This window comes from Saccostrea cucullata, unplaced genomic scaffold, assembly GCF_032062105.1.
Source record: "Saccostrea cucullata isolate Sc308-1 unplaced genomic scaffold, CSIRO_AGI_Scuc_v1 ctg3301, whole genome shotgun sequence".
In the NCBI taxonomy this organism is placed as follows: domain Eukaryota; kingdom Metazoa; phylum Mollusca; class Bivalvia; order Ostreida; family Ostreidae; genus Saccostrea; species Saccostrea cuccullata.
This window is the reverse complement of record NW_026927108.1, coordinates 207,001-220,137: the sequence shown is the minus strand read 5'-3', so window position 1 is coordinate 220,137 and position 13,137 is coordinate 207,001. Positions and strand designations below refer to the sequence as shown.

At 32.8% G+C, this 13,137-nt stretch overlaps 1 protein-coding gene and 1 long non-coding RNA gene across 3 annotated transcripts; one reads left to right on the top strand and one right to left on the bottom strand.

Annotated features, from left to right (window-relative positions):
• Positions 1–252: 252 nt before the first annotated feature.
• Positions 253–5,335, top strand: LOC134273464 (uncharacterized). 2 transcript variants are annotated; one of them, XM_062755664.1, is made up of 8 exons: positions 253–531; positions 1,058–1,201; positions 1,366–1,459; positions 1,576–1,743; positions 1,886–1,983; positions 3,488–3,634; positions 4,159–4,224; positions 4,365–5,335. In XM_062755664.1, the coding sequence occupies exons 1-7, from the start codon at positions 452–454 to the stop codon at positions 4,175–4,177; spliced, it is 750 nt and encodes a 249-aa protein (XP_062611648.1). In that variant the 5' UTR covers positions 253–451; the 3' UTR covers positions 4,178–4,224; positions 4,365–5,335. The 2 variants fall into 2 exon arrangements, with proteins under 2 accessions (XP_062611648.1, XP_062611647.1); XM_062755663.1 differs by lacking the exon at positions 4,159–4,224 and having other exon boundaries at positions 263–531.
• A 2,147-nt stretch (positions 5,336–7,482) lies between these two features.
• Positions 7,483–11,402, bottom strand: LOC134273466 (uncharacterized). Its single transcript, XR_009993401.1, has 4 exons — positions 10,733–11,402; positions 10,360–10,498; positions 9,854–9,968; positions 7,483–7,996 (listed from the first exon to the last, which is right to left on the bottom strand). It is a non-coding gene; the product is annotated as an uncharacterized LOC134273466 (long non-coding RNA).
• Positions 11,403–13,137: the final 1,735 nt, after the last annotated feature.

Sequence of the window (13,137 nt, the reverse complement as noted above, 5' to 3'; positions counted from 1 at the left end):
CTTGTGATGTATGTTCGAAATCTTGTGATGTATATTCAAAATCTTGTGATGTATGTTCAAAATCTTGTGATGTATATTCAATATCTTGTGATGTATATTCTAAAACTTGTGATGTATATTCTATAATCTTGTGATGTATGTTCGAAATCTTGTGATGTATATTCTATAATCTTGTGATGTATATTCAATATCTTGTGATGTATGTTCAAAATCTTGTGATGTATATTCAATATCTTGTGATGTATATTCGAAATCTTGTGATGTATATTCTATAATCTTGTGATGTATGTTCGAAATCTTGTGATGTATATTCGAAATCTTGTGATGTATGTTCGATAATCTTGTGATGTATATTCGAAATCTTGTGATGTATGTTCGATAATCTTGTGATGTATATTCGAAATCTTGTGATGTGTGTTCTACAATTCAGTGATGCGTGCAATAAAATTGCATGACGCAACAGAAAAGTAAGGACAATTTTCATTGGTTAGAAATAACGAAAGTAGCTGAAGCGTCGGGAAAACCATGCAGGTGAGAAAAAACACATCAGTTTGTTTATTGCAGCACTAATTACGAGATGCACGAGTGTTGTTCCTGGTGACATGATGGAGATATTTCGGCCTGCTAGGGAAAAAACTCAGTAAACGTAGATATATTGACAAAATTTGTAGGTACTTGTAACGATATGTCACGATGCTGCATTGTCAGATACAGTATTTATACATGCATGCTAAAAAGTTAAATCTCGTAGTAATCAATATAGCAGAAGAATAATGAAGAGTACATACTACAAAAACTGTGCAATTTGTAGCAAGATTAATTTTTGTTTAACAGCTGTTTTTATTACATTTTATTTCGTATTATTACTACCAAATACTGCTACCGTTTGTTAATGTTATGCACATGGTTATCTTGTACTTGCAAGTAAATGTAACATTTAAAAAAAAAAATAATGAAAAAATAAGTCATTTAGGCTATTTGATAATAACATGCTAAATGAACATGTTTTGCTTTTTAATTCTCCTTCACTCAGTCTTTGTATAATGTATATTTTTAGACGAGCTGATCGCCAACCAGGAGATCAGAATGATAGCATCTGCTCCTGCCACTTTAAGGATGGTAAGAAGGAGGGGGACCCTGCATATTTTGCATGGAATGAAGGAAAGGCCATGGATTTCTCTGATCCTGAATGTACAAAAAGGTGAAATTATTTTTCAAAATATGACCGACATCTTGTTTTTGGATGGTGGGTGGGTGGAGTTTAATTGAGAATATTTTACTAAAAATCTTTAAAAGGGTACATGTATAAACAGAGTAGCTTACAACTGAATAAAAAAATAATTCAAGTTTAATTATTTTACAAAGGAGGAAAAAACTCAAAAGTGAGGAGTCCCTGTCATCTTCACAGATGGACCAGTTGCAGATTCCACAAGCACCAAAATGTCAATATCAAGAAAAAGTAAAGCTCATTTAAAACACCAATGATGACAAATGACCAACACTGAAACATTTTCAATAATTTTTAATAATATATAAAGTTCTTTTAACTGTACATGATTTACAATATATTTTCAGTTGATATCAGAGCACAACTACTCAGCATCCTGCACATTTAACTGTACTCAAGAAATGCAGCGCCTCTCAACAGAAATACAACTGGAAAAGGAATTGCTTGCCCTAAAAATAGAGTCTAGTAAAAGGAAGCCAATATCAATCCACGATATTAAATACAACGAAGAGAAGGTACATTTAAAGGAATTCCAATTGTGATTTCCTATTTCCTAACAATTTCAGTTACTGTAATAAAAACTTGTTGCCATTGAGGGATGAACATCTTAGATTGACTGTTATGTTAACATATTTTGTTATTATTTGGGAGTGTTAGGTCTCTGATCAGCAGGGGCATTTTCTCTATATAAGAAGAAAATGGAGACTCCCTACCCACCCGATGTATTTTGTCGGACAGTTTTCTGTACATTGCAGGTAAATTTTTTATTTATTAACTTTCCAGCCTCTTATTGTATAGTACATTTTGGGGTTTGAAGTCAGTTTTTGCTTTTCTTTAATTTTTAAAAAAAAATTATTTAAATTCTCCTTTTCTTAGAATAAAATTCAAAAAGTAGCTTCTGATTGTAATGTATAAGACTACAGACATTGAACTTTGATTTGTTATCAAAAGGATTGATTTAAACTTGTCTAAATTAATTGTAAACAAAAATAAAAGGGGACACCTGCTATTTCTTTAAGTGTTTTTCACTGGGGGGTGGGGAAACTTTTTTGTACATACTTAAGCAATAGGAGGGATTAGATAAGAATCAATTAGTATATCAGAGTCTTAAATAATATACTTTGCATAAGCATAAAAAAATTCTATATCAGTCTTTTTGAAACCTTTGAATTTTGCTTAATTAACTATGATTTATCCAATTTTGGAGCTTTTTACCTAATTCTGGGTAGAATCCACCCTTATGAAATTATTGACTCAATTTTGACTTAAGGAAGGCCCACACTTTTACGGATCCGGTTCTAATTTTACACAAATAAAATAAAATATAAAAAAATTATGATTTTCACTTTTCTATTGATATAAATCTTTTTGATTGATTGAGAATGATTTAGCAAGTAAATATTTGTTTATTATAGTGTTATTGTGCATATGAAGCATATAATATACATTATTTATGGAAATTAAAACTTTGCATTCTGTCCATAAGACCTATATGTCATTTAGAACTTATCCAGACACAAAATTCTTAATTGCTTTTAAAGACCTAAATCTTTTTAATTTTCTTTTAAGCAAACTAACCTGAGATCTATTTTTATTGATTAAGAGCCTATATCATCCATTTAATTTTTTATTATTTAAAAATTTTACATTGAATAATTGAAAAAATTGATATTTCAAAAATGGGGGGTTTACGTCTTCAAAAGACTGTTTTGTTAAAATTCTCTGGTCAATCATAATAAAGTAGATGTTTTTGTTAACATTAGATATAATTCTCAATAGTTTTAAAGAAAAAATGGCATCTAAACATATTGGATTTTAAGAATTATAAAAAATAAAGATATTTTGAGATTTTTTTCTGAAAGGCATGGACAGATTCAACACCGATTTGTTAATGTTTTGCAGTAAAAATTTCAAATTTTCTCCAGGTAAATGAATATTTTTGATCTTCATAAGTTTTAACATAAATTTGATGTGATTTGGTGCATAACTAAGAGAAATATGATATCACACTTTTTTATGTGCAATTTTGGCTGTTGAGTTTTTAGAGGTATGTGTGCTGAGACATGTTGTATGAAAATCAATCTGCAAAGATATGTCTTTTAAGGGTGTTTTAGTAAGTTTAAGACTTGTTCAAAGTATTCAAATTGAAAAATTATCAGTTTGACAGAAAATTCTGAAAGTACGGACCTACCTTAATATCACTTTATTAACATTAAAGCACAAAAACAATTCATTGTACAAATATTTTATTTATTACAGTCACCAATATATCCAAATATCATCACCGGCCCAGACGTCATTCACTCCTTTGAATTGTGCTGGTAGCAGTAAGGTGTCATCATTTGAGATGGTCACAGTATCCAATACACTGAAGTCACAGGACTCAAATTTCATACATGTTCACAGGTAGGTGTATAGTCTTTGAAATTACCACAATTGACTAATTCTGGGACAGGTAAGTATGTAAGTATAGGAATGAGAGCACCAAATCCCCGGATGCACACATGGCTTTGTTTGTTATGGAACATTAAACCGAATACTGAATGGGTAGGCGTTACGCCATTGGCTGAAATCAGGTATTTAATTGTTTTCATTTTAAAGTAAAATTAATGACCTTTGAAATAAATGATAGGATGAGGGAATATTACAGAAACTATAGAAATGCCAGGGAAGATTTTAGGAGTGGGGGTTGATTTTTTATGCCGCGTGTTATTTACTGCGAATCTCTATAAGTTGAAAATAACTGCAATTTTGACCTATAAACGCCATGGGACCATATATTTTTTTCAGTATTTTTTGTTAGGGCTTAGAACAAAGTTTGAAATGATGCTAAAGATTTTTCTGAAATTGTCATAGTAAAGTACTGAGAAGGCCTAAGGTTTGTATGGAGTTCTATGGGAAAATAATTAGTGGTCTTTTCCCTATACAAGATGCTGTCTGATGGCGTAGTGTAGAATGTAGCGTAGAATGTTTTCCAAGTCAGCTTAAATGCAAAGGTTTGTTTTAAAATTTATCATAATGACTTGCAAAAATTTAATGCAGTTAAATTTATTGTATTCTTGAAAAATTGACTGTAACACAATTTTTTTACACAATTACAAATAATCAAATTAATTTTTTTCCAACTTTTTTTCAGGGTCTCTGCCAAAATCTTTTGAGGATTTTTCCTCTGCTAGAGCATCCATGGATGCAATTGAAACAACCCAGGACATCCCAACACATATGGATAATCAGGCCATGGCCTACAGTATGTACAAAAGTTGCCATACTTTTAAAGCAGTAACTTGCGTGCCTCCAAATGGTGCACTTACATTTTGCTCCATGCTGTACCCAGGTTCTACTTCTGATGTAGCTATTGTACGTCACAGCCAAGTTTTACGAAAGTTCAAAGCTGGAGACCTTATTTTGGTGGTCAAAGGTTTCACCATTCATGACCAGTTGCCCCAGGGTGTCTGCTTAATTATAAAAGCTCTTTTATCGACACGAGGCCAGTTTACCATACAAGAAGCAGCACTGTGTTACAAGATTGCTAAAGCACTTATTCATGTGGAAAGAGCCAACGAGAGGATAAAGAATTACGAGATTCTCCGTTACATACCATCTACTTACAGACCAATCTCAACAAAAATATTTCAACTCTGTTCTTGTCTTGTAAACTTGCAAGCTCCACTTTTGAAAGAAATTACTTAAAGATACATGTACTTATTATAAATTTGCATTGGCGTGTGACAGTATACACTAAACAGTGAAGATATTCATACCAAAGTGCAAGGGATAAGCAAATTTTGATTTGTTATCAATGTCAATGGTTATATTTGTTAATTTTGTAGTATGTTGTAATACATGTACTTCAGAAAATGAAAATCCCTTTTGTTAGCATGGATTTATTACAAGAATGTTTGGCAATTCCATTCTTCATTTGACAATATAATTTGGAAGAGGGTTTACTTATAATTTTAAATCTCTAGTTTAAAGTATATTTACCTTTAAAGCACAACTCAACAAATTCATGTTTTCAACAATTTATCTATTAAGAAAGACAAAAATGTTACATTTTCACTTTGAGAATAACATCTTCAATTCATTAATAAAATGATTCTAAATTTTGATATTCTTTTTTTATGTAGTACATAGATTTTATTAATCATCATTGCTATTTAAAATAGTCTTATAAGCCAGAAGTTTTATGATGGATTGTGACATATCATGTCATACATTTATGAGACTTAGGAACATTCAACACATTTAACATGATTACCCATTTTCCATTGTTAGAAAATTCTAGAGGTACAAAACTAAGTGTCAAGAAGTTCAAACCAGAACTCAGTTTTCCATCAGTGCTGGAATGAAAATGTTAATGTAGAAATCTATCAGCTTTGGAACATTTGCTGTCCATTCAATGTCTTTTACTATTCTAATCACAATGCAGTCTACTCTTGTCCACACAATTAAGTCGCAGAATGTTTTGTTACATATGTGTAGCTGGCCTTGAATTTGATGATAGTATGGGTGACTGGTTTTCAGGCACAGGGTATCTTGTTTAAGATCTAAAAAAAAAATCAAAAAACACTTAAGTTGTGTTATACCAGTACATATCCCCTCCTTTTTCAATATCTTCATACCATATTGAACAGCTGCACTTGTAAATTAATACATGTTTTGAAATCATTTACTCACCAAGATTTTTAATTTCAAAGTACTGGACAATACAGATTTTTAATGTTATTTACCTATGAAAAATCCTTCAAATTTTGTGCCCCATCTGCTACTGTTGAAGACGATGCTGTATATGGACACTTCACCTCTACAATATCAGGAATGGCGTCTTTGGCTTCTGGAGTTTGATAAAATACACTGCATGTTGGTGGTCGAACAACTAAGCCATCAGGTGAAGCTCCCAACACTCCGGATTCATGCAACCATATCCTTTTCAGAAAAAATTATAATACTACTGAATGCAAACAAACCATAATACAATTGATTTTGTAATGCAAACAAAGTCTAAGTAGAGCTTTTATAATCCTTCCACTTCAAAAAGCAAATTTTCTGGAATATGTTGGTAACTGAATATTTATGCCCCGCCATGAATATGGCCGGGGCATATAGTGTTTGTCATGTCCGTCTTCCGTCCTTCTGTCCTTCCATCCCACTTTGTGTTTAGCTCTGTTCAAAGCTAAGTTTCAAAGAAACTATCCAAGATATTTTAATCAAACTTCATATGCTGATAGATATTGATGAGAGCTATGCAACTGCAACAACATTTTTTGACCTTGACCTTTCCTTTGACCTTGACCTGACTTTTCTTAAATAGTGTTTAGCTCAGTTTTAAACATACCATTCAAGATGGTGTTATCAAACTTTACATGTTGATACAAACTTGCATAGATGATGCATCTAGAGATGAACACTACCGGACTTGCTTCGGATGCTGAATCTGACCTACATTTTCCAGATGAGTGACCAAATTAAAGTTTTTGGAGCAGGTCTATTCTTAAGGAACTATAAGCCCTACTTAGACCAAACTTGCTTGGATGATGCATCTAAGGATGGACACTACCAGACTTGCTTCGGATGCTGGATCTGACCTATATTTTCCAGATGAGTGACCAGGTTGAAGTTTTTGGAGCAGATTTATTCCTAAGGAACTATCAGCCCTACTTAGACCAAACTTGCATGGATGATGCATCTAGGGATGGACACTACCAGACTTGCTTCGGATGCTGGATCTGACTTACATTTTCATTCCCAAGTAACTATAAGCCCTACCTAAACCAAACTTGCATGGATGATGCAGCTAGGGATGGACACTACCAGACTTGCTTTGGATGCTGGACCTACATTTTTATTCCCAACTAACTATAAGCCCTGCCTGAACCAAACTGATCAAATTTTATACATGTACAAATTTCATGTTGCTTTACTAATATATCCTCGGCGGGGCATTCATGTCCTATGGACATATTTCTAGTTTTTTTTTACAATTAGACTTCAGTAATTGATTTCTGTTTGTCACCAGGATAAGTCCTGTTATTTGTTTTGACACATTGAATGTTAACATGTCAGAGGTTGAATGAATGTTATTTTGTGCTGTATACCTGACTGCTCTACAGCTGCATCAAAGTCCTTTTCATACTTTCTCAAAGCATCATCTTCATGAGTGATACCCCATGCAACAGCCTTGATGGACTCCAGATTGTAAGCCAACATCAGCTGTTTCTTCAGTGACAATGTCAATCTGGAGAAGAAAATATGATTTTTGGTTATTAATCTTATATTTCCTGCATCTTTATGTACAAATATCTAGTCATTACAGTCGAACCTCATTATCTCAAACTCAATGAGACCAAGAAAAATGTTGGAAATATCCGTGGATTCAAGAATAATACATAAAGAGTTATCAAGAATAAAATGTCCCAGTCTTTTATAAATGGTTTGGACTTCAAAATTACTTTGACATATCCATGAAATATGAGATAATGGGTTTGAGATAACAAAGTTTGACTGTAATTTTAAAAGTCTTTTTCGCAAAAATTTAATCACACGTCTTACCGCCTTTGCTTAGAACTGAGAACTGCACCAAAGTTGGAAGCTGATATGCTTTATTTCCTTACAATCGACCACATTGGGTTGTTTCGTTGCCAATGCAGCTCTTTTAATGGATTCAGGGATAATGCATGCTGTAACCATACCGTGATGTTAACAGGTCTTCAATGAGAGGTACAGGTGGACCAGGTTCACATGGCTCTGGTTCAAGAATCCAATTCAATGCTGAAAAATTTCATTACTTGTGTCATTCTCAAAAATATCATCCATAATATCCATATCACATATACCAAGTATTTATATAAGAGTCCATACATTTCATTTTAGTGAACACTGTCATGGGTTTTTGTAATGTATGCATTACATATCAAATTTACAACTCACTTGCATATATTTGTTCAGAATTGTTCCTGTATATAATTTTGCACGTGGCATTCTTAGTGTGAAAATGCCATGTAAAAATTGGTGCAAATGTAAAATTAATATTTACTTAATTATTAACAAGGTTTCATAATGACAGAGTATTTAAATAATAGAAGAATGATCTGATAATTCGCAAGAATATGAAACAAAATATTTTTTTTAATGCAATTGAATAATTTATTTTTCCTTTCAAAAATGTATGCTCATGTACAAAAATGCTATCATATTTATAATATTGTCTTTCCAATTATTCAAAGGTTGTTATTAATATTTATTACATAGTATGTTCAAAAATTGGGCAATATACATAGCCAACTATATTATACTCCTCATCTTTGTACATTTGTTCACAATTAAAATTAACAATCGGTCAGTAACAAAATAACAGTTTCATAATACTCGTAATATAAAAATCAAATCAAACTTAAATAACAACAATAGTAACACCAAAATCATAACTTCCTTCTTATATTTTACCAATAAACCTTTCAAGGTGCAAAAAACACTGGTCACTTTCATGAAAGGGTCAGTTTAAAGCACTTCAAATATGAAGCAAATTTTTTAACAACTGATTTATTTATATTTAATGATTGATCATTTAAAAAAAAAAAAAAAAAACAAGAGGCCCATGGGCCACATCGCTCACCTGAGCACTGTGGCTAGGAAAAAGTAAAAATTGGTTTTTTATTGAAAAGTTTAAATCCAAAAGTAGTCCCTTGACCAATCATGGCTTTGCTTTTCTTGAGAAGGTTATTTTTAAAGAATTTTCCTATATATTTCTATATAAAATTTGATCATCCTTTGTGGCCCAGTCCTACCCCCGGGGGACATGATTTGAACAAACTTGAATCTACACTACCTAAGGATGCTTCCATATAAATATGATCAATCAGGGTTTTGCTGTTCTTGAGAAGAAGATTTTTAAAGATTTTTCCTTTATATTTCTATGTAAAACTTTAATCGTCCATTGTGGCCCCGCCCTACAAACTGGGGTCATGAATTGAACAAACTTGAATCAACACTACCTGAGGATGCTTCCATATAGATATGATCAATTATGGCTTTGTCATTCTTGAGAAGAAGATTTTTAAAGAATTTTCTTATATATTTTTATGTTAAACTTTGGTCAGCCATTATGGCTCCGCCCTACCCCCGGGGGTCATGATTTGAACAAATTTAAATCTACACTACCTGAGGATGTTTCTCCATAAGTTTCATTTTTCCTGGCACAGTGGTTCTTGAGAACAAGATTTTTAAAACATACCATCAAATTTTCATTAATTCCCAATTATCTCCCCTTGAATGAGGGTGTGGCCCTTTATTTGAACAAACTTGAATCCCCTTCACCCAAGGATGCTTTGTGGCAAGTTTGGTTGAAATTGGTCCATGGGTTCTAGAGAAGAAGTCGAAAATATGAAAAGTTTACAGACAGACAGATGGACAGACAGACAGACAAACAGCTAGATAGACAAAATGTGATCAGAAAAGAGCTAGAAATGAAACATTCCTCACCACAAAAGCCAGAAGAATATAGGGACCACCACCAGTAACATGTTTCTGGGAAGAACCAAACCATGCAGAGATAAATATCAATAGTCCTGAATCTTCGATGCAGGACCAAGTACGAGAATTGCTACAAACACTACTCCGGAGACTTACCTATTATCCTATGATGTAACGTACATTGTCCACTGCAGCTGGTTCCCTCATAAGCTGGTAGCGAGGACAGTTCAGGATGTCCTGTCAACTTTATTCCTCAACTTCCTGTCTTGGACTGAAAAGCAATAAGTGGAAATCTTTAGTGTTGCCTAGTGACTTTGAATTAAAAAGAAAGTTGCAAGATTGTGAAGGGGGGGGGGGGGGTACTGATGCTGTGCATTTTAATTAAATGTACAAAATCTGTATTTCACAGTTTAATGCATTCATGTATTTTGTGAATTGTCTTAGGATTCATGTAATAATTGTTGCTATGTATTATTAAGCACTAAATCTATTCAACTGCATGTGTAAATGGGGAAAATGTGGATATGTAAATGATGTATAATTGCAATGTGTAAAATGTGACATTTTCTTATATGAGGGAGTCTGTTCATGTAATTTTTTTTCATTAATTATTTTATTTATCTTGATAAAATTATTTCAATTAACAATATTGTTTTTCTTACCAGTCTGATGAACTCAACAAAGGTTACAGAGGTGAATGGTAGAAATATGGGTATTACAGGTGTCAAAACTCTTCGTTGATGACCAGACTGCATGCCGCACTGTAAAATCACCATTTTGGATCTTTAAAAGGGGAGGCTACTCCCGAAATCAAAGAAATTGTCATAAAAATGAGTAACCAGATTTTCTTTAGGTCTCACACAAGGAAATAATTTCACTATATGTTACTATATAGCTTTAATTAAATAAATTAATTAACTAGACTCTCAGCAGATAATTCATGAATGAGAAAAAAGATTAATGCTTAGACAAAATTTGAGATCAGAAAAAATATACCCCTTATGCGGCTTTTAAGAAAGAAAATTGAGACTAAACATACCTATACCCCGAAATACACATGGGCAAACAGCCAACACACCATCGAGGAAGTTACATCGATCATGCGTACCTAAAAAAAAAGAGTTCCCTTTGATTCAGTGGCACAATTCTGCTGATATGATATTCCTAGTGCATGAGTCCAAAATTAAAACTGTAGACCTACGTAAAGTTCCTGAAAATGAAAAAAGAAAAGAAATATTATTGTCTCTATATACATCATACATAGAACTACATTTGTTCATTTTAATTAGCTATCTCCTTGCATAAGACCTCTAAGGGTAATTTTATGCTATTTACCATGTGCACTGATTGCCATAAAACTAAAGAAAAAATACCAGCCTTACAAAGTCACTTAACCATGACCTTTGACATACCTTACTAAGAATACCCTGGACAATTTGGTTTAACTTAAGACTTCTGAATTTTTAAATGCAGGTTTTGATAAATTAACCATTTAATATACTTATGAGCTCATAAAACTGTTCTTTAAAACTGTATGATAAAGAGTGTAAAAACTTTGAAACATGTTTGGAAAGTATTATCACACATGTGATATGGGATAAATTATCACCACAGAAAGATCAAAGAAAATCACTGCAGATATGCGACAATAATTCTTATCATTGTTTATTGTATGTCAAGTCTAGAATATGATATATCATTACAAATATTATGATTTTTAGCTGGGCACATTGCTCGTAATTCAACGTGTGCAAAAGGTTTTCACCAGGTATCCCTGTCTGCATCATATTCTATAAACAATATAATTAAAATTAGATGTTAGATCCGCTCGCATACTCGCCACACTAACATCTAACAAGTCATCCCATTGAGGGTCACGTAAGAGGTTAAATTCGGAACGCCTCAAGATTTATTCGCTTCAACAATATATGATGATTTTGCCAGCTGCGATTTGATTAATTGATAGAATTTGACCTCTGACGTGACCCTCAACAGGATGTTGTTAGATGTTAGTGTAGCGAGTATGCAAGCGGATCTAACATCTAATTTGAATTAGATTGATTCTATAAATAAAGGTTGTACTATCAGGCTAACACAAATGCAGGGAACATCATTAATGACTTGATGCAAATCTCCCCACTGAGAACACATCAGTGCAGAGACGTTTGACCTTAATCTTGCTGCATTGGTGTTTATTTACTTCTGTTTGTATATAAAACCGGATTACCCCGAAACGATATGTGATAAATATTTTTCGCTGTTAATTTCTAGCTATATTTTATTTTATTTTTAAAACTATTTAATATTATACATGCCATTGAGATATTTTTGTGTGTATTACATATTCTCTAAACGTCTGAACGTGATTTTAAACTGTCACCACAGTCCTTGTTCATTATCCTGTAAATGAGCCCGGCTCAATACATTTACTATAAAAATAATTGGACTCTATCATTCAGTCAAATGCTGAAGGACGTTTTTCGTACTAATTGTTAGGCTAATATTCACATACTGAATTGGCTACGGATTTTCCTGTTTTTCATCCGATCATGACAAGGAGCACATGACGGGTGTTACCGGTCGGCAGGGGATACTCACTCTCCCATGGCTACTCATACCACCTCTTTTGTTTTGGGGCTCTGCATTTTCTTTGCTTTTCATTTATATTGTTTGAATGGAATTTTGAGCTTGAATCCTGTTTGTTATTTCTTTATTTTTCACGTATTGTTTTTTTTTTCATAACATTTGGTATTTTTGTGACGAGTTAAAATAGGGACTTGGTAGAGTATTTACTGGACCCTGAAATGTTTCCTTGTTTACGACGATTTTAATGAAATTAAACAAATTCCTTTTGACACGAATGTGAAAAAGTATGAATACAGAAACATTATTTTTAGAATTTCATCCTCAGAAATTAATGAGTATGTTAGATTTCTAGATGGTATTAAAACCAAGTTCTTCTAAAACATTTAAATATATCCCTTTTATACTGGTGGAACCATAAAAGATACCTTTTAAATTCTGACACATCTGTTTCTTATGTAGATATTTAACAGGAAAAAGACGTTAATGATATTAATCTTTCAACCGACCAAGCTTTATGATATGTGTGTCGATGACTAACTTTTCACACTATTGTCATGTACTTCTCTTAATTATGCAGTAATATACATTCATCACCTGCATACGGGGTTTATATCTTTCAGTTGATTCGATACACAAGAGTACACGGGTAACGGCGGATGTAACCGGTCGGCAAAGAATAATGGCACCTGAACCCACCTTATGATGTTTTGGAAGTTCGTGCTACCTCGAACTGCTCTAATTTAGTATTGTTGAATGGATTTTTGAGCTTGAATACTGTTCTTTGTATCCATGTATTTCATGACGAAAATTCTTGTGTAGTCATGTATTGTTAAAACAAAGAACAACAATTACAA